At 40.3% G+C, this 20,913-nt stretch overlaps 1 protein-coding gene across 1 annotated transcript in view; it reads right to left on the bottom strand.

The window, feature by feature from the left end:
• The window catches only part of LOC148362796 (ras-specific guanine nucleotide-releasing factor 1), a 61,300-nt gene extending 43,061 nt beyond the window's left edge, over nt 1-18,239 (bottom strand). Inside the window, exons 1-3 of the mRNA XM_088340361.1 lie at nt 17,524-18,239; nt 2,646-2,752; nt 2,245-2,392 (exon numbers count right to left, since the gene is read on the bottom strand). Of these exons, the coding sequence (XP_088196487.1) occupies nt 2,245-2,392; nt 2,646-2,752; nt 17,524-17,799 (531 nt within the window). The 5' untranslated portion in view covers nt 17,800-18,239. The remainder of the gene's footprint in view (nt 1-2,244; nt 2,393-2,645; nt 2,753-17,523) is intronic.
• Between the last annotated feature and the right edge of the window lie 2,674 nt (nt 18,240-20,913).

Here is a 20,913-nt window from a genome sequence, read left to right as displayed (position 1 = left end):
GTCCCTTTAAGATTAAACCTGTAATTTATTTTTTTTAATTCCCTCAAAAATCATTTTTTATACTATACTATATTATATACAAATACTGACTCTTGATCATTTTAGTCACATAGTGTGATTTCATTACAGTGCAGAGTAAGTATTTTCACCTCATACGGTTAAATACATTATGTTAGAATTGGTAACTGTTTGATACCTAAGGGCCTCCATTTATTTTCTAGCACAGCAAAGAGGAACTAATTGCTGTTGCATTTTATTGAAGAGATGCGATATAAAACAGTGTTCATGCATATTCCCCTTCTCCTAATTCCATTTCACAGGCGTCACATTAGCACATGAAAGCAAAATGACTATTTGATGTGAAGAATGGGAAAGGCAGCCCTGTTGTTGTTGAGAGGACATGCAAAGTGAAGAACTGAGCGCTGCGCCCACCCATGACATATGCTCCAGTCTGGATAGTAAATTCAACCAGAATCATGATCGCTGAGTGACAAAAACAAGTACAGGTACATCTGAAAATTGTTTTTCTAGCCTTCAAAATTTTTAATTTTTTTGAAGGTTAATTTTTCAAACAATAAATTTATTAATTAATTATGGGCCCAAATCAGAAAGACGTACTTGCCAAACCTGTGTGACTGAAAATCTGTACAGGTCAAGCTGAAAAATTGGATGGCAACCTATGACACGCGTGCAAGCAGTGGCACGCGAGGGGTTAACCCGTGGCACGCGAGCGCACGGCACAATAATCATGATTATATTTTAAAAATGCGCATTTTTCCTGAAATGTAGACATTTTCTGTTGCGCGCCGTGTTATTTAGAGGTTCTACGTTAGCGCCTCTCCTCCTCTGCTTCGTGTGTGTGAGTGTGTGTGTGTGTGTGTGTGTCCACGCTGCGCTGAGGAGAGGAGAGATCCGTGTTTTAACCCAGCCAACGAAACACACGCTCGTGATAAATGGACGAATCATGACGGCTCCTCTTGCGAAAAAATCACGTTTTTTCCAGCCAGCGTGGACAGATGAATGGGGCTTTGCGCAACAAATGACCATGCTGTTTGTGCATTATGCTTCGAGAGCGTTGAACCTCGCACAGCAAGTGTTAAACGTCGTTACGAGACGAAACATGAACATGAATTCAAGGATGAGTCTGACAAGGCGGAGACATTAAAACGCGCTGTGTCTAAGTATGGCAAACTAACACGGAACCTGAAAACCTTTGTCATTGCTAAAAACACCACCCCTGAAGCAAGTTATCACATTGAGTACTGCATAGCAAAGCACAGAAAACCATTTACTGATGGTGAATATTTTTAAGAGGCGCGTGTGTGCGTGTGTCCGCACGCGTGCCTTATGCTATGCTGCTTATTTCAAGTTTTGATATTTTCTGCAAGAAGATATCATTGATGAATGGTATGGTAGCTGTCCATACCACTTGTTTTCTGATTGTAGTTCATTGTTATTGAGAATGGTTGATTCTGGTTCATTCTTGTGGCAAAAAGTTGAAGTCGTGGATGGCTGCAGGCCTTTCCACTTGTTATTCACATTCCTTTTTTAGTTGATTGACGAACAAGAATAGTGGAAGATAAATTGGTCAGTTATACGATTAAAATGTATATCCATGTTGTATGTTTGGACTGGTGTAAAATGACAACTCTGTTGGATATTAAAAAAATGTTGGGCGAGTCATTAATCTTGGTGTAGCACACTGATTTACAAGGAAATTTGAAAGTGGCACTCCACACCAAAAAGGTTGCTGACCCCTGCTCTATAACAGCTCAAAAATGGGACCAATCCAATACTTAAGTTAATTTGACTAATTTCTCTGGGTCGTTTTATACAAACCAAGCCAATTGTTTGGGATGTTTTGAAAAAAAGTGAACCAGACTCTTTAATATAAAAAAAAACAATTTTAAGTATGGTTATTTGAAGCAAAAATAATCTTTTTTTATGTTGAGTTCTTTTGTCCAACAATTTTAAAACATTGCACATTTTTGTCTGGTTTGTTTCTGCAAAATAACCCATGGGGTTGGTTCAATTCTAACCCAAACTTGGTTTATTTTTAACTGTTGACTGTTTTTATGTGACATGTATAAAAATGGTTTATCCGGGGGGGAAAAACACTAATTATTGCCTTTATTTTACATTAAAAAAAAACCTTTGAGGTCATGTAAAAGGAATGCATATTGACCAATGGGTTTTTCCTCTAAATTTTGCTTCACTGACATTGAAAAACGAGTTGACTTTTACCTCTGACTTAAGCCTCTCGATCTCGATTTCCCCATCCTCTATCTGTTGTCGAAGTTGCTTGGCAACCGTTTTCTCCGTCTCAACAATTTGAAGCAGATGAAGATACTTCTGCATGAGGGTCTCGTGCTCGGTGGCCAAGTTTCTGTAACTGTAAGCGGCGCGCAGGCGCACAAACACAAACAAGCAGAAGGAAGGTCCCGTCACTCCATTTCACATCTCCCGAGTGTCGCTCTTCAAATCGATGCAATCAGAATTTCCTGTGAACAAAGCACTCGCTCCGCCATAACTTGTAACCATGGCAACGCCGCCTCCCTTACATCTGAGCACATCAGTCAAATATGACTGGCCTCCGTCGACAACTTCTAATTTTACATTTCACGGACATGATACTTTTTCTTTACCTGGCGTGTGATATGGCAGCCACCCATTCATCGCAGTCCTTCACGTCCTCTGTGCGTAACTCCAGGGCCTTTTGGTTTTCGTGAGTGAAGCTGATGGTGAAATAATACTGCAAGAAAACATGTTTTGCTGGTTAAAACACAGATCCACAGTGGAGAGCATACTGACAAACGGCAACACAGTCTGGTAGGCCAGGTGCACGGTGGCAGACAGGAAAATCGTACAGAGAGTCATCAACACAGCCCAGATTATTGTAGGCTGCTCTCTGACGTTATGGGTGTCGCGGTTGCCATGGCGCCCAATTGGCCCCGCCAGTGTGGCGCCAGCTGCAGCTCGTTGACGGATTGGTTTCTCTTCTATTTAAGCTCAGTGCTCTCACTCACCCTTTGTCAGTCCGTCAACGAACCTCTGCACCCGCAAGACATGGGTTTTGACGCTGTCCGGATTCCAGCTTGTGTTTCCTGTCCGGTATTGTTCCCGTCTATTTTGTCCTGTTTAATATCGATCTGCAGTTTTGTTCCGGTCTAGTTTATCCTGTTTAATTTCGATATCCAGTTTTGATATCAATTCTGTCTGTCCCGTCCTGTCCAGTATTGCTCCATCTGTCCGATATCTGCTCGAGCAATTGGTATCGATCTTGTCGGCCTCCTGTCATTCCACGCCAGACTCGTGCCTTACGTCTTCCGCCCAACAAACGCTGAATTACTGGCGTTTGGGTTAACATGCATGACTGCCCCATTTCCCGTAAAATAAAAGCTTGTGTGAGAAGCGTCACGCATTTGGGTTCTACTCTAGTTACGGTTCTTGACAATAGGTCCCTCAAAACAAAGACTAAAGCTAAGAGATTTCTTCCTCAGGATTATTGCAGCAAAAAAGAAAAAATAAATAAAAATATCTTGACCGTGTTAAGAAAAATCTATTTTTAATCATTCATTCTTTTATTTATTTTTGCACAATGTTGCTGTTTATTGTGCTATTCTCTGACAAATACATCATTTAGGTCAGTCTACAACTGCTACCTTGTGAATGTTACCTAGCTACCCTTTTATTATTTCTTATTTGTATTTCTGTCTTTTAAGTATTTTTTTACATGTTTATCCTCTAGTTGTAAACAATGTAAGTAATCAACGACAGGAAAGACTTAACCCAAATCTCTTGTTATAAAAATAAATAACAGTTGACCTGGATGAATGGAGTTGGCGAAGTGGGAAAACAAACCAGTAGATCTTACGTACATCAAAAGAAATAATTTCCAAAACTTGTTATTGGTGGAAGGATAAAATTACACTAGTGTCCACCAAAAATGAATTCAGGAGATAAATATTTATATTTGGGCAGCACGGCAGCGCAGTGGTTAGCGCTTGTGCGGCACAGTTCATGTCATGGGAACCTGTTGTGGGTTCAAATCCAGCTCCAGACTTCCTGTGCGGAGTTTGTATGTTCTCCCCGTGCTTGCGTGGGTTTCCTCCGGGCACTCCGGTTTCCTCCCACGTTCCAAAAACATGCATTTCAGGTGAATTGGCCAGTCCAAATTGTCCCTAGGTGTGAATGAGCGAATGAGTTGTCTGTCCCTGTGTGCCCTGCGATTGGCTGGCAACCAGTTCAGGGTGTCCCCTGCCTACTGCCCGGAGATGGCTGGGATGGGCTCCAGCCCCCCCGCGACCCTGATGAGGATAAGCGGTACGGCTGATGAGATGAGATGAGATGAATATTTATATTTATTTTTTACAAAAATAATTGACATATTTTGGCAACGATACATGTTTTAATTGACATATTCAGATAGCAATTTCTCGTTAAATACCATTTAAAACCTCCAAAGTTGAAAATTTATTGGTCCATTTTATATTATTGAAATCTATTTAATATTTTATTAAATTCATTGACACATTCATTTTTTTCTTAATGTGAATCTACTGCAAAAAGTAAAAAAAAGAAATGAATCAATCATCATATCAATCAAATCATATTTCTGGGTAACCTTTATTTGTTTAGATCGGTAAAAACATTTCTTTTGTTTTTGTTAATTGAATGACTAATTTTTTTCCTATTATGTTTGAAAAAAATTATAATCCTATAAAACTTGCAGAACAGTGCTCAGATTATGTCCTTTCAAGGAAGGAAACGAGACGCGTGATATTTTTCCGCTGAACATGGAGATCTTCTTTATCTCTTCAGTAAACCTCAGTAATGTCAATCACTCTATGCAGGCGATAAATAAAATCTCATCTCATTAGCTGCACCGCTTATTCTCAGTAGGGTCGCGGGGGTGCTGGAGCCCATCCCAGCAATCATCGGGACATGAATTTCAGGTGGATTGGCCGGTCCAAATTGTCCCTAGGTGTGAATGAGTGAGGGAGTTGTCTGTCCCTGTGTGCCCTGCAAATGGCTGGCAACCACTTCAGGGATAAATAAAATGTTTTTCAAAATATTTCTTGCTTAAATGCTTGGAATTTATTTTGATTTTTGGTGAGCATTAATACAGTGCCCAGCAAAAGTATTGCTATAAAGGCTTAAAAAATGTTTGATAATGGAAAAATAAGCAAAGGGTGAATAAATTATATTTTAAACACAACTAACACATGACTAATCTTTCACTTAAACCAAAAACTAACCGTCCAGGAAATAAACTTGGGCTTAGCAGCAACTCGTATACAGTTACATGAAAACTTAAATAGCTCCCTCAAGCAAAAATTAATTAAAAGTTCATGGACCTTTTAAGGAGGGGAGGAGTTGCTCCTTTTACCCAGTTTTAAATATAGTTAATCGGTCGGGTGAATGAATAAGAAAGCCATTACCGATATCCGTCAAACTCTCGGTTGACCTCTATAACAAAGTATTAACTTAATGGGGGGCAATATTTTTGCAATGCCTACTTTTCAATGTTTTTATTAGCCCATTATTAAATGTCGGTTAAGTTTGATTTCTTTTAATAATTGTGTCTCACGATTCTAAAAGAATATTTCGAGTTTTTCGTTTTTATCTATACGTTTGGAGCCTGAAATATGGAAATGTGTTAAAAAGATCTTGAGGGGGGTCAATACTTTTGCAAGGCACTGTATAACATGATCCTCCAGATGTCAGGACCAGAACGGAAACAGGACCCACTTGCGTGACATTTACCATAAGTTTTATTGAAAGAGAGAGGAAGGACTGCGCCCACAATCCAGTGTTCGCCAGGCACGGTAAGCAAGTCACTCTCGTACTCGGATTGTGATCCAAACACGGAAGTGGATCTTCTGTAGTGAGCGATGGCGGTGTCAGTGGCGAAAAACCGGTCGGTAGCCGGGACTGGGAGAGCAAGACGTGATAGGTGTTGGAAATGAGTCGTAAGCCAGAATGGGAGAGCAGACGTGGTCAGGATCCAAACAGGTCTTAGCCGGAGACAAACGGGAGCAAAAACGGGACAGGCGAGAGTCAGGGTAAAAAAAAGGCTAGCCTAGTATACATGGAGATTCGCAGATGGACTGACAATAGGGGATTGACAGGACTGGGTTTAAATAGGGACAGGGAGCCAATCAGAACCCGCAGCGGTAGGCGCCAAAATGAGCGGGCACATCGGTAATCATGACAGAAATATGTACAGTGGGACCTCGCTACTTCGCTCTTCGACGTTCGCGGATTCAGAGCTTCGCGGGCCTAAAAAATAATAATAATAAAATAAAATAATTTATTATTATTTTTATTCTTTAGCATTTTTGAAGGGGCGTTGCTACTTCGTGGTTCCATGTTCGCGGGTTCAGAGCTTCGCATGTCTAAAAAATAATAATAATAGAATAAAATAATTTTAAAAAATAATAATAATAATTTTTAAGCATTTTTGAAGGGGCGTCGCTACTTCGTGGTTCCATCTTCGCATGTTCAGAGCTTCGCAGGTCTAAAAAATAATATTATTAGAATAAAATAATTTAAAAAAAAAAAATTAAGCATTTTTGAAGGGGCGTCGCTACTTCACAGATTTTCACTTATCGTGGGTGGTTTTGGTCCCCATTAACCGCGATAACCGAGGTCCCACTGTAATCCTTTATTTTCATGTTTATCATGTCAGTAAATTCCAAGCGTGACATTGCTAGATCAACAAACTCCCACTTGAAAAATCTTGTACTTTAAACATAGAGAAGTTGCCAAAGGTTGGCTACGCAACAGATTTCGAAGAGTAAGAGGGCCTGGGGATGCCTTGTGCTCTTCTTCTTCTTTATGGTCGCCCACCCATGCAACGATGAGGGAAGCCTCCCCCCAGCTTCGATGTTGCTGGGAGGGATCACGAGAAACTGAGGGCGGATCTGCCAGCAATTATGTAACTGTACGACATCTGTTTCCTAGCAACTCAGCTCCACGTGAACGTCGCGTTTTTGCAGCGTCACTCGAGTCTCCACGGGCGCATTTTTCTCCTCAGGTATATCTATTGGTATTAGGGTTGTTCGATACCATATATTTTTGAGACCAGATACTCACATCTTGAAGAGAGTAAATAGAGGATGTGTTTGAATACCTTTAAATCGAAAGAGAACATTTCACCTGAATACTTCATTTATCTGATTCATTGTTCCTTTAATTTCAGGTTCCTGAATGTTTGATTTTACATTTATTCTCTGTGAAGACGAGAATGGAGACAGGACCCACTTGCGTTACATTTCTCTCAGTTTTATTGGAAGAAAAGAAAAAGTTGCTCCCACGATCCGTTGATTGCTAGACGCGGGAAGCAGCTCGCTATGAACGCGAAAGTGGGACTTCCGTGGCGAGCGAACGCGATGTCGGGAACGGAAAAAACGGGTCAGTAGCCGGGACAGGAGAGCAGAAAACGTGGTCGGGATCGGAAACAATTCGAAAGCCAGGAGAGGAGAGTAGACATGTTCAAGATAAAAAAACGGGTCGAAGCCGGGAAACAGACGGGAGCAAAAACATGTGGGATTCAAGGTCTAAAAAGCTTGCCTAGAGTACACTGAGGTTCGCAGACGGACTGACAACAGGTGACAGATAGACGTGGATTTGAATAGTGACAGGGAGCCAATCAGAGTCCGAGGCAGTTGGCGCCAAAGGAGCGGACACAGGTGCATCACATCAGTAATCATGATAATTCTCCAAAAATTAATTGTTGAAGACTTTTGACCATCGTTTTAAAAGTTAGATATCATGTACCTGTTTATTACATCGTTATAATAGTAACTTGGAAGTCACCGCAGAAAAAGAAATAGGTTCAGTTACAATGCATGTTTGAGATTTTAATTTTTTTTTTAACTTTTTTGTAACCCTTTTTCCTACTGACTTTCAATCAAACATTATATAAAATAATGTCCCTATCATATGAAACCATATGAACCAGCTCGGTGGCCACAGGGGTAGGGCGCCTGCCCCAAGACTGGGAGGTTGCTGAAATCCCCTCCTCTGTATCAATCTCCAAAAAAGAGTCAAAAATGTAAATGTGTTCTTGACTGTAGCCACCTCCCACTAGGGGGATATGGCTCTGGTGTACAGTATGTTATATATAGTGGCATGCGAAACTATTTGGCCCCCTTGAACTTTGTGACCTTTTGCCACATTTCAGACTTCAAACATAAAGATTCAAAACTGGAATTTATCGTGAAGCATCAACAATAAGTGGGACACGCTCATGAAGTGGAACACATTTTAAACTTTTTTAACAAATAAAAAAACGAAAAAGTGGGTGTGCAAAATTATTCAGCCCTTTTACTTTCAGTGCAGCAAACTCTGTCCAGAAGTTCAGATAAAATCTCTGAATGATTCAATGTTGATCTAAATGACTAACGATGATAAATGGAATCCACCTGTGTGTATCCAGATCTCTGTATAAATGCACCTGCACTGTGATAGTCTCAGAGATCTGTTCAAAGCGCAGAGAGCATCATGAAGAACAAGGAACACACCAGGCAGGTCCGAGATACTGTTGTGGAGAAGTTTAAACCTGGATTTGGATACAAAAAGGTTTCTCAAGCTTTAAACATCCCAAGGAGCACTGTGCAACCAATAATATTGAAATGGAAGGAGTATCAGACCACTGCAAATGTACCAAGATCGGGCCGTCCCCCTAAACTTTCAGCTCATACAAGGAGAAAACTGATCAGAGATGCAGCCAAGAGGCCCATGATCACTCTGGATGAACTGCAGAGGTCTACAGCTGAGGTGGGAGAATCTGTCCATAGGACAACAATTAGTCGTATACTGCACAAATCTGGCCTTTATGGAAAAATGGCAAGAAGGAAACCATTTCTTAAATATATCCATAAAAAGTGTTGTTTGCCACAAGCCACCTGGAAGACACACTAAACATGTGGAACAAGGTACTCTGGTCAGATGAGACCAAAATTGAACTTTTTGGCAACAATGCAAGACGTTAGGTTTGGCGTAAAAGCAGCACAGCTCATCATCCTCAACACACCATCCCCACAGTCAAACATGGTGGTGGCAGCATAATGGTTTAGGCCTGCTTTTCTTCAGCAGGGACAGGGAAGATGGTTAAAATTGATGGGAAGATGGATGGAGCCAAATACAGGACCATTCTGGAAGAAAACCTGATGTAGTCCGCAAAAGACCTGAGACTGGGACGAAGATTTGTCTTCCAACAAGACAATGATCCAAAACATAAAGCAAAAGCTACAATGGAATGGTTCACCAAAGACATATCAAGGTGTTAGAATGGCCAAGTGAAAGTCAAAACCTCAATCCAATTGAGAATCTGTGGAAAAAACTAAAAACTGCTGTTCACAAACGCTTTCCATCCAAACACACTGAGCTAAAGCTGTTTTGCAAGGAGGAATGGGTAAAAAAAGTTTCTTTATGTGCAAAACTGATAAAGACACAACCCGAGCGACTTGTAGCTGTAATCGCAGCAAAAGGTGGCGCTACTAAGTATTAACTCAATGGGGCTGAATAATTTTGCACACCCACTTTTTTGTTTTTTATTTGTTAAAAAAGTTCAAAATATCCAATGAAGTGTGTTCCACTTCATGACTGTGTCCCACTTATTGTTGATTCTTTACAAGAAATTACAGTTTTATATCTTTATGTTTGAAGTCTGAAATGTGGCAAAAGGTCAGGAAGTTCAAGGGGGCCAAATAGTTTCGCAAACCACTGTATGTATGTATAATTTATATATATATATAAATTATAATTTGCATTAGTCATTTGCAGTCCAATTATTCTTTACATGACCTGAGTAAAAGTAACCAGGCTAGTTAGTTATACATGCTTAACATTTATATACTGTTAAATTTTTATTTTGTTTAAAATGAGTATATTGTGACTGTCATGTGAAAAAAACCTTTGAGTTTTCTATCATTAAATATTTCAATTTTAAAGGGACAGATATATAATTTAGCCCCTCTTAGTGGTAAAAAAAGACCTTCGTTATAAAAAAAAAAACATAAATGTAAATAATAAGCAAAATACATGAACTATCATATAAATGTGCATTTTTTAAATACTTGTAGGTCAAGACAATTGGATTTATATTAATCTAAGATGAGGCTCACCATCTTGATGCTAAGGATACCCAAAAACTAAAAGAATTGACCGTAGAAGATGTCAGATACCGCTGTATCGCTACTTTTAAGAGGCTGGTATGGGCTTTTACTGCATATCGATATGCGTGTTATCGGAACTCCTTATTGGAAATTCTTACAAACTGTTTCTGATGTACAGAAAACCCACGTTTATCACAGTTTGTATGTGATAGGCGGAATCCATGAAGTACAAACCTTTATAATTTTACGATCAATAATCAATTTTATACTTTTGTCGGTGCAGGATTTTTTGACATTATAGGTTTTAGATCATCTTGAAACTTTAGAGAATGGTAACGTATGTAACTTATATTTGATGGGTGCTAGGACAAAGGCAATTTTCAGAAGTGAAATTGACAAAGATATCGGCTCCCTTTGAAAATGCTATCTGCACTGATATCGATACCTGATATCAGTACTCAGTTTAAAGTTAATAAGGAGAGAAAATCGATTTTGAACTTGCAAGACGAACAAGGGAGCCCAAACATGAGATAAGAATTTCCAACCTGTTCTAAAGGCCTTTGCTTGTGCCCTTTCTTTTTTTATTAAATCTCATAGGTTAGAATAGCAGATCCTCCTTAAGGGTGTTGTAATCAGTAGCATAATTGGCCGGAATTGACAATGATGCAAACAGTACATAATCGTAAAACCAATTAACAACCGTGCGTAATAATAGTCAAAATAATAAACTGGCATCCTATGCGATCTCCTTTGCAGGTGTCGAACATTAAAAACAGAATACAATTATACAGCCAAACGCTTACAAACCGCCTTTGATGTATGCATTTGCAATCTCCTTTATATAAAAACTTAGAAGAACCCTAGTGTGTTAAATGCTATCAAATTTGACTTTTTAAGGTCAGCGCCACCTGAAAGCGTCATCTCCAGCAATATTTAACCCTGAATGTCTTCAACAAGCACCTCTCAACCTACGAACGCTCGCTATTTGTGGCTGGTTGCTCCTCTGTCTTCCATTAGGTATTCATTCTAGTGTCAAAGAGAAGCTATTTCTGGCAGACATTCACGCATGTTGTTGTACTTTTTCCCTCCTCCAAGTGTGAGCTTGGAAGGAAAATGCGCGCTCCGCTACCCGATTCGCTTTTACGGCTGAGTCACGCGTCTTTAAAATCATTACGGGCCCTCAAGAGTCGGAGATGTGCGAAAGAAGACGATGGCGCAAAGTCTCCGTGCTGAAGTCGTCACAGGCCATGCTATTGTTGATAGCCGTGAAAAGCGTAATTGATTCTGAAAGGCTTTTGGTGACTATAATCAAAGGAAATGGAGGATTGTGGGCAAAAAAAAGGGGGACGGGGGTAACATGCCTTTAGATGTGTGGATATCTCAGCCCTGTTGAGGTCAAATGTATGTAATTTTAAAAAAAAAAAGAAAACGAAAACAGTAATGGTTATTGCCACTGTGAGAAAATAGTCTCCCCAAATTTTGGGGGTTGATCATTATCAAAATCATCCCTGAATTGTTTATTAAAAGCATTTTTTCTAAATTCGTAAATATAAAATGCATTCAGCTTCTCACGGTTGCCATGGCACCCAATTGGCCCCGCCCGTGTGGCGCCAGCTGCGTCTCGTAGACAGATTGGCTTTCCTGCTATAATATACCCAGTTCTATCACTTTTGTTTGTCGGTCCGGCTGCAAACCTCTGTTATTCAAGGGAAGCCTTTTTTTTCGACCCCTGACTCCCGCCGTTCTTGCTCCCGTTTGTCTCCGGCTACGACCCGTTTTGATCCCGACCACGTCTGCTCTTCCGTCCCGACTTACGACCCATTTTTGTTCCTGACCACGTCTGCTCTCCCGTCCTGGCTTACGACCCGTTCCTGTCCCGGCAATCGACCTGTTTTTCTGTCCCTGACACCGCCATCTCCCGCTACGGAAGATCCACTTCTGTATTCGGATCACAATCCGAGTGCTAGAGCGACTTGCTCCTTGCGTCTAGCGAGCATCGGATCATGGGCGCAGCCCTTCCTCTTTCCTCCAATAAAAATTGTGAGAAACGTCACGCAAGTGGGTCCTGTTTCTGTTCTGGTCCTGAGACAGTTTTCATGTAATATATATTTCCAATGGCTGGAATATTTGTGTTTTTGTCATTCTTGGGAAAAAAAAGATCTTTTTTTTTTACAGTGTCGATATAGTTTAGTGTTTTATATCTACACTATGGTAGTAGTTTAATCAGGTTACAATTAGTTTACCTCGCTATTGAGAGGCAAGCAGTTGGCCAGTAAATAAAGCTGCGTGCAGATTGTTACAATATTGATAATATTTAGACAAAATTGTATATTTGTTCCATCTTTGGTTCTAGTTTTTTAATTTTTTGTTTTTTTCTTTACTTTCGGAAAAGGACAGGGTTTTTTTGTTTGTGTTTTTAACATTCACAATATTTTGAAATATTTTTCATGAGGGATGTTGGATACCACTTTTCTATCAGGCCGTTACAGATACCAATTCCGATACTCGCCACTTGACTAATCATGGATACGATTAACGCTAGTACATATTACTTAGTACATGGGTCATCCGTATAAATCACCTAGTGCCCTTATAAAAAGTATTTTTAGTGGTTGACTGGGCCTATTTTAACCCTACTTCTAATGATTACAACCCGGTAATAACTTGGTAAAAACATTGTAATAAAGTAAGTTGTTATTTAGGTGTCATATTTGACCCCAATCCGTCCTTTCAAACACATGTTAAGAATATTACTAGAACAGCTTTTTTCCATCTTCGCAACATTGCTAAAATTCGCTGTCTCAGTCCAATGCGGGTATTATAATTCACGCGTTTGTTACCTCCCGTCTCGATTACTGTAATGCACTACACTCCGGTCTCCCAAAGTCCAAAATCAAGAGCCTTCAGCTGGTGCAAAATGCAGCAGGGAGGCTTTGAACTAAGACAAGAAAGTTTACTCACATTACCCCGATTTTAGCTAACCTGCATTGGCTCCCTGTTGGCTTAAGATGTGATTTTAAGGTTCTGTTGGTCGTATACAAAATCATGCATGGACTTGCTCCCTCATATCTTTCAGATTTATTCTCCCACTATGTTCCGGTCCAGAGCCTTTGCTCTGAAAATGCTGGTCTACTATTTATCCCAAGAGCCAAGAAGAGATCTGCAGGTTGGAGAGCGTTCTCCATTCAGGCCCCAATGATGTGGAATGCTCTGCCCTCTGAAATTCGATCTGCAACCTCAGTGGAACTGTTTAAATCTAGGCTTCAAACCACTTAAATTCTATAGGTTATGAATGACCTATATTTTATGTTGACAATAGCTGTGTGTTATTTGTTATTGCAACATCCATAGCAGCCTGGTCATCCTTGGAAGGGGGATGACTTCATGTGTGGTCCCTTCTCAAGGTTTTTTCATTTTCCTCATGTTGAGATTTTAGAGGTTTTCCTTCCCCTGATGTAGGTTTTAGATCAGGGGATAGTGTAATAATAGTCTGAGGTTTGCAATGATCTTAAAAGTACTATATTGGTGATACCAGTGTTGGCATCTACTTGTTATCAAGAGATATCAAGGCGAGATTTTTTCTGTACATAAAAACTAAAGTGAGAAGTATTAACATGCTGCACTCAAAATATGCCTGCTACTATAACAAACATAATAGGTAGAACATAATTCCCCACTTGTGCTATATTGTGCGTGTCCTTTCAGTTTCGCTTATATCAGCCTCATGCAAAAAACATTGGGACTTGTCATGTAAGTGTATTTTTATCCACCACAATATGACTCATAATGGCATTCTCACAGCATGACATAGAAATCATTTTAAAAAGAGTTGCATTAGTTTAAATAGCCCTTAAGAACACGAGATATCAAGCATAAGAGTCATTTCTGCATAGTGCCAAAATGGATTTTTTAAAAAGCCACTTTTTGAACACTGTTCGCAATTTTTCTGCAAGTATACCAAGCTTCAACTCTCTCCGTGCTTTGTGTTCAAGTCCAATCTAATCGGTTGTTAAGTGCAAAACGTGAGGAAAAGCACACCAGCCTTTCCCGCCGAATCGTTCTTTAGGATGCAAGTGAGCGTCGCCATAGAAACCGTGAGCTTAAATGTCTTTTCCGGTAAGGGAAAAAAATGTGCAGGGACGATGATGAAGGAGATGAGTGAAATAGGAAAACGTTGTACAGCGTCATAAAAATTTGTTGCAAAACTGGGACTGCAATGTACTCACTTTTGGATCTCAGCGTCATACTAGCCTGACGTCAATGATGACCACGCTTTAGTGGTCATGTTTAAGGAATGTTAATTTTGTTAAATGCTAATACTAACATTTATTTATGATTTTTGTCATTTTTGAAAGAAAAAAAGGTTATGAAAAATATGAGAAATAATAATTACAAATACTAAACATATTATAATTAAACAGCTAAAATGCCATCATGTGATTTTTTGCAAAATGAGAACATACTAGCAGAGTGCATTTCTTATCCCAATGATGCATTGCTTAAGTTAGCATTGAGCTCTTATTTTTCCTATTTTACTATCATGTGACTTGTTTAATGCATTTTTGTGACATACTAATCGTTGCATTGAGTTCTTATTTTTCCCATTTTCCCAAAAACAAGTTTAATTATTGTCAAATAAAACTAATAATGACTACAAACACAAACAAAAACAAGTTAATGTCAGGACCAGAACGGAAACAGGACCCAATTGTGTTACGTTTCTCACACGTTTTATTAAAGAAAAGAGGGCTGCGCCCGCGATCCGGCGTTCGCTAGGCGCGGGAAGCAAGTCGCGGGAAGCAAGTCGCTCTCGTACTCAGTTTGTGATCCGAACACGGAAGTGGCTCTTCCGTAGCCAGCGATTGCAGTGTCAAGGACGGAAAAACAGGTCGATAGCCAGGACGGGAGAGCAAAAACGGGTCGTAGCCGGAGACAGACGGGAGCAAAACGGGACAGGTGGGAGTCAGGGTCGGAAAAAGGCTTGCCTAGTATACACTGAGGTTCGCAGACGGAATGACAACAGGGGATTGACAAGACAGGGTTCAAATAGTGACAGGGAGCCAATCCCAGCTATCTTTGGGCAGAGGGCAGGGGACACCCTAAACTGGTTGCCAGCCAGTCGCAGGGCACACAGAGACAGACAACTTACTCGTTCATTCACACCTAGGCACAATTTGGACCGGCCAATTAACCTGACATGCATGTTTTTGGAATGTGGGAGGAAACCAGAGTGCCCGGAGGAAACCCATGCAAGCACGGGGAGAACATACAAACTCCACACAGGAAGCTTTGAATACTCAAACATATTGATATGAATACGTCTTTGCTAACTTGCTATACAATTCTTATTTGCTAGTGTCAGCTTTGAGTTTTTATTTTCTCATTTTACTTGAAAAATAAGTTTAATAATTGGAAAATAAGAAAAAAAAGGTAAATGAAAACACAACAAATAAAGTTAACTTATAATGAAATAAAAATGTGAATAATAATAATAATAAAAGTAAAATAGCATCAAGTGATTATTTTTTTATGATTTTATTATAGTTTTACTTGTTTTTACTCAAATAAAATGAGAATGACTTTGTTATGGTACTGCAATGCAAAGTTTAAGGATTACAAAAAATAACTAGAAATTCCCCAAAAAATAAATTAACAACAATCCAGTTAATAACAAGAATAACTAAAACAAACATTGTGTGATTATGTTTCTTATTTTATCCTTTAAAATCCTAGTGGAAAGTCTTTGAAATGTTAATGCTATGCTAATGCTATTTATCATTTTATTGTAATTTACCTTGTTTTATAATGAGAACAAGTTAAACAAAGAAAATAGAGATATAAACAGTAAACAGTAAAAGAGTACAATTATAGTAAAGTAAGAAAAATGATAGCTCAATGCCAACAAGGGGAATTTTATTTTCTTAATGTACAGTAAATGTTTTACAGTACTTTGAGTGGCAATTCATTGACTGGAAAGTGCTTTACAAATGCATTTTAATTTGATTGGATGAACACTACCTCAACCAGTAGGGCAAGAGATTATGTTCAGATTTATTTTTAGTTTTTCAGTCAAACGAAAGCATCCCGCATGATCGAAGCCTACTTTTGTTTGAAAACTTACGTCATCTTTCATAAGGTGCTTTTGTTCCGCAGTTTATGTTGGCGGACATGACCTATTTTATTTCACGGAAAATCCATTTGAGGTGCTTAAATCAGAGCTGATCAACGGAGCCCTGCTGTTTACATATTCTTGTAGTCCTTCAATCAAATATTTTGCCACACAATAACACTGTTGCAACTGCAAACCCTCCATTTTTTCATGAAGTGCCCAACCAATGCAAAATATATCACACAATTGAAGAATTATGATAGAATGAGAGTTTCAGGCCCCTGCAATAAAATGAAAGTGAAAGACAGAGTCTGTATTATTTGACCACTAGATATCACTGTTTTCTGCCGTGCAACTGAAAATGAGTGTCAAAATTATCAAGAGAGAAAACAATCTACGGAGACCATTCATCTTGTTTATCTAAAACTAATCCAAACTACCACATTAATCCAGATTTCTGTGTGTGTGTGTGTGTGCGTGTGTGTTTGTATGTGACATATAGACTCCAAGACGGCTAAACCGATATTCGTGACAGCTTACCCAGTTGAACTTTTAGCCTCCACAAGTGTCTTTAGCTAGGTTTCATGTCAAGGCAACACAATAAATTCCAGCAAAATCAATAAACGTCTGCTTCTGTGGGGTCTGCTTTTTTAGATTCTCTAACGCCCTGGCCTTCAAATTGGGTACTCCACCTCCTGACCACCAACTATTCTAAGCAGCCAAATCCAACACATTGATTGATGCAACTATTTTCATGCATATGTTTCAACAAACCATGACCCGCAACTTCAGGCACGTTCTATTTGGGGTAAGGTAATTATATTGATTCTTAATGTTTTTATTTTTATATCTTATTTTGTGTGGGGAATTAAAAAAAATACTATTTGAGAACAGTTAAGTGTTTTATCAGAACTTTTTTGGTTGAAAACCTGATTTTGTGAGGTTCACTCAGACCCTCAGTATATTGAGTTTAGAACCCTTCTTTAATTAGTTATTTTTGTTTTTGCGTCTTTATAGACAGAAAGGATGAACCGCTGGATTGATGCTCACAAAAATAGCAGAAGACTGCAGCAGGCATTGGCTTTATATTGTTACCTCATCATTAATGTGATGCGTGGATTACACAACGCGCAAAAAAACAAGCTGCAAACGCGTGCTCTCACCTTCATTTCATTTTTTATTAATTTATTTTGAGGAGGGGGCACTATATTGAGGTCATCATGCATTTGACGAGACATGCACGTGTAACGGCGTGCACGTGTGTTGCGTGCGTGGTGTTTTTGCGCGCACCTGCTTTTCCAAACACTCCTTGGCCGAGAGCGACGGTTTGGGCGAAGGCGCCCTGTCGCATATGCATCCCTCCAACAGGTACAATCCCGAGGGACGAGAACTGGACTCGTTCTCGAAATAAAAGAGCACGTTCTGCAAAAGCGCAAACCACTTGGTGTGCCATTTGGTGTTGTCCGAGCTCTTCTTGCTCAAGCAGCCGCGTCTTGTCCCGTCTTTCTTGGCCAAAAGCCCCAAATAGGTGACATGACCGTCGTTCAGTCTTATTCCCTTCTGCATTTTCTTTCTTTTTTGGGGGTCGTGGGGGGTAGAGAAGAGAAGACTTGAGGCGCGCTGCGCTTTCGCGGTCCTTACATCATCTTTCCGACGAGGGTGAAAGAGGAGAGTCGCAGAAACGAGACTTTGAAGTGAAAAAGCGAGCGCTGCATTGTGAGAAGGAGCCCTCGCAGGTCCACGTTGTCCGCGGGTGACGGAGAGACGAGATGAGGAGACAGAGGGGGGGAGAGAAGGCAGGAGGTTGTGCGCTCTCCTACCATGGAAAGAAAAAGGGAAAAGAAAGAAGACAATCAGGGGGAGAAAAAAAAGATCTCCAGAAAGCAGCAGCAGCAGCGGCGGTAGGCTGCTGAGTGAGGCAGAGCTGGTTTAAATCACGTGACGCATGCTTGGAGAAGCAGATTTTCAGCACCTTGGACAGCGAGCGCTCCACGCCGTGCTGCACCAAGTCCTCCTCTCCTCACAACCCCCCGCCCCCACCCCCCTCCAGACAAATTTGAGAGAGAAAAACGCCTTATATTGCTTAACACAGTTAAATGACCGTTTAAGACAACCTTCATAAAGCTGAGAGCTACTTTTTTGTTACTGATAAGCGCGAAGGGACCAGTTTCATGAGCATTTCCAAAATAACTTATTATGTAATTACTATATTATTACCATGTTATAATTATTAGAAATATAAATAAAATCGGCTTGTCAACAACTAAAAGACCTGTCGTCTATAAAGACACTGAGTGATGTACATATGTTAGTTATTAGCTAATTTTAGAAGAGATTTTGGAAGCAGATATAAAGACATTGATCATATCAATGATTTCTCATGACAGTTAGAAATCAAATCTCCTAGAAAATTGCAATGACCCATCACTGGTGAACTGTTTTCAGAACTAGTCGGCAGGCTATTCATGTGTTCTTAGGAGGCTACCTGGCACCATGTTGGTGACCCTTGGTTCAAACAATACTGTACTTCAGGGGCACCATTGTAGTAGCCCCCTAGGAACCTGCGAAAATATTCTGAAAATAACTATTTGATTGTTGTGATTTTCAAGGTAATTTGCGAAATCAGTTACTTTGAATACATGCCCATAATTTATACATGTTCCCTGGCACAAGACGAAGGTTTCAGTGGTTGCTCATGCCTATTTGAACCCTACTTCAAAAATAAATTACAGCCTGGTTATAACAGAACAGTAACATGATAATGTTATAGTAATTACAAGATACATTATTTTAGAAATGCATATCAATCTGGTTGGCAGCACGGCAGCACAGTGGTTAGAGTGTGGGTGGCACAGTTCTGAAGTTATGAGATCGAACCTCCTGTGTGGAGTTTGCATGTTCTCCCCGTGTTTGCATGGGTTTCCTCCGGGCACTTCGGTTTCCTCCCACATTCAAAAAACATGCGTGTCATATTAAATTGGCCGGTCCAAATTGTCCCTAGATGTGAATGAGTGAGTGAGTTTTCTGTCCCTGTTTGCCCTGCAACTGGTTGGCAACTATTTCAGGGTGTCTCCTGCCCACTGCCCGAAGATAGCTGGGATGGGCTCCAGCACCCCCGCGACCCTACTGAGGATAAGCGGTGCAGATAATGGATGGATATCAAGCTGGTAGCCCTTCACGCTAATCAGTAACAAAAAAGTAGCTTTCAGCTTTGAAAAGGTTGGTGACCTAAGCCCTACACCCTTTTCCTGTGCGTCTATTGTGATTTATTCCAAAAATAAATAGATTATGTGCTCCTGGCCTTTTGGTGGGAGGGTGCTTCCCTCATCAATTGGTGCGGAGTGCATTCCGTTTTTACTTTCATTCCAGTATACTTTATTCAGTTTCAACTTTTATTTATTTTGAAACTTTGTAATAAATTCCTAAACTAAACTGCTTCTCTCCACCTCATTTTTCCTTTGTCCGAATGCTCAGTCTGGTCTCGCAAATGAACACGCGGCGAGACACGAATTGTCTCCACTTTATAGGTTGCAGCTAGCCCGGAACGGTAACTCTAAACACAAAATCTAATCTTAGAAGATGGTTTTGGTTACAGAAAAGTAATTGAATCATATAGTGTAAAGAAACAGATGACCAAACATTACTAGGATATTCAGACATCAAAGCTACTCTAACACAGGTTTGTCAACACATATCTGCTACATAATGCTACATAATTAACGAGATATAAGTAAAAAAAAGTTTATTTTGGATGATTTCTAATGTGTTTCTTATGAAAAATCTATGCATTTTACAGATTTTATAATCCGGATCTTTGGACATTCCGGGTCGAAATCCTAATAATTTTGATCCACTCAAATCCATTTTGCCATGTCTATTCCGTAGTCGTATTCCAAATCAATATGTGTCACCGTTGCCCATTTCCCTCACTTGGGCCTGCCCGTTTGGCACCAACTGCTGCTTGTTGGCCGATTGGCTTCTCTCCTATTCAAACTCTGTGCTCTCATTCACTCCTTGTCAGTCCGCCAGCAAACCTCTGCACTTGCAAGACTTGTATTTTGACTCTTTGACTTGTCCAGTATCTTGCTCCAGTCTCTAGTATCCGGTATCAATTCCGTCTGTCTTGTCCTGTCTGGTATCTTCCTCTAGTCTCCGGTATCCGGTATCGATCCCATCTGTCCCGTCCTGTCCGGTATCTTCCTCGTCTGACCGTTATCGATCCCGTCTGTCCCGTCCTGTCCAGTATCTTCGTGCAGTATCCAGTATCGATCCCGTCTGTTCCGTCCTGTCCGGTATCTTGCTTGTGTATCTAGTATCCTGTATCGATCCCGTCTGTCTTGTTCTGTCCGGTATTCTGCTTGTGTAACCAGTATCCGGTATCGATCCCGTCTGTCCCCTCTTGTCCGGTCGCTTGCTGTTGTATCCGGTATTTATCTCGTCGTCCCATCCTGTACAGTATCTTGCTCGTGTATCCAGTATCCAGTATCGATCTCTTCTGTCCCACCCTGTCCGGTATCTGCTCATGTAGCCTGTATGTCACAACCAGAACATAAGTAGGACCCAGCGGCGTAATGTTAATCACAAGTTTATTGAAATCTGGAGGAAAGGCAGTGCCCGCGATCCGGTGCTTGCTGGACGTCGGAAGCAAGCCGCTCACGGGATCGAAACGTGTTCCGAATG

This window comes from Urocampus carinirostris, chromosome 7 (genome assembly GCF_059441175.1).
Source record: "Urocampus carinirostris isolate Australia breed hairy pipefish chromosome 7, RoL_Ucar_1.0, whole genome shotgun sequence".
Taxonomy (NCBI): Eukaryota; Metazoa; Chordata; class Actinopteri; order Syngnathiformes; family Syngnathidae; genus Urocampus; species Urocampus carinirostris.
Note: the sequence above shows the minus strand (reverse complement) of the source record. Positions and strands in the feature narration are given on the sequence as shown.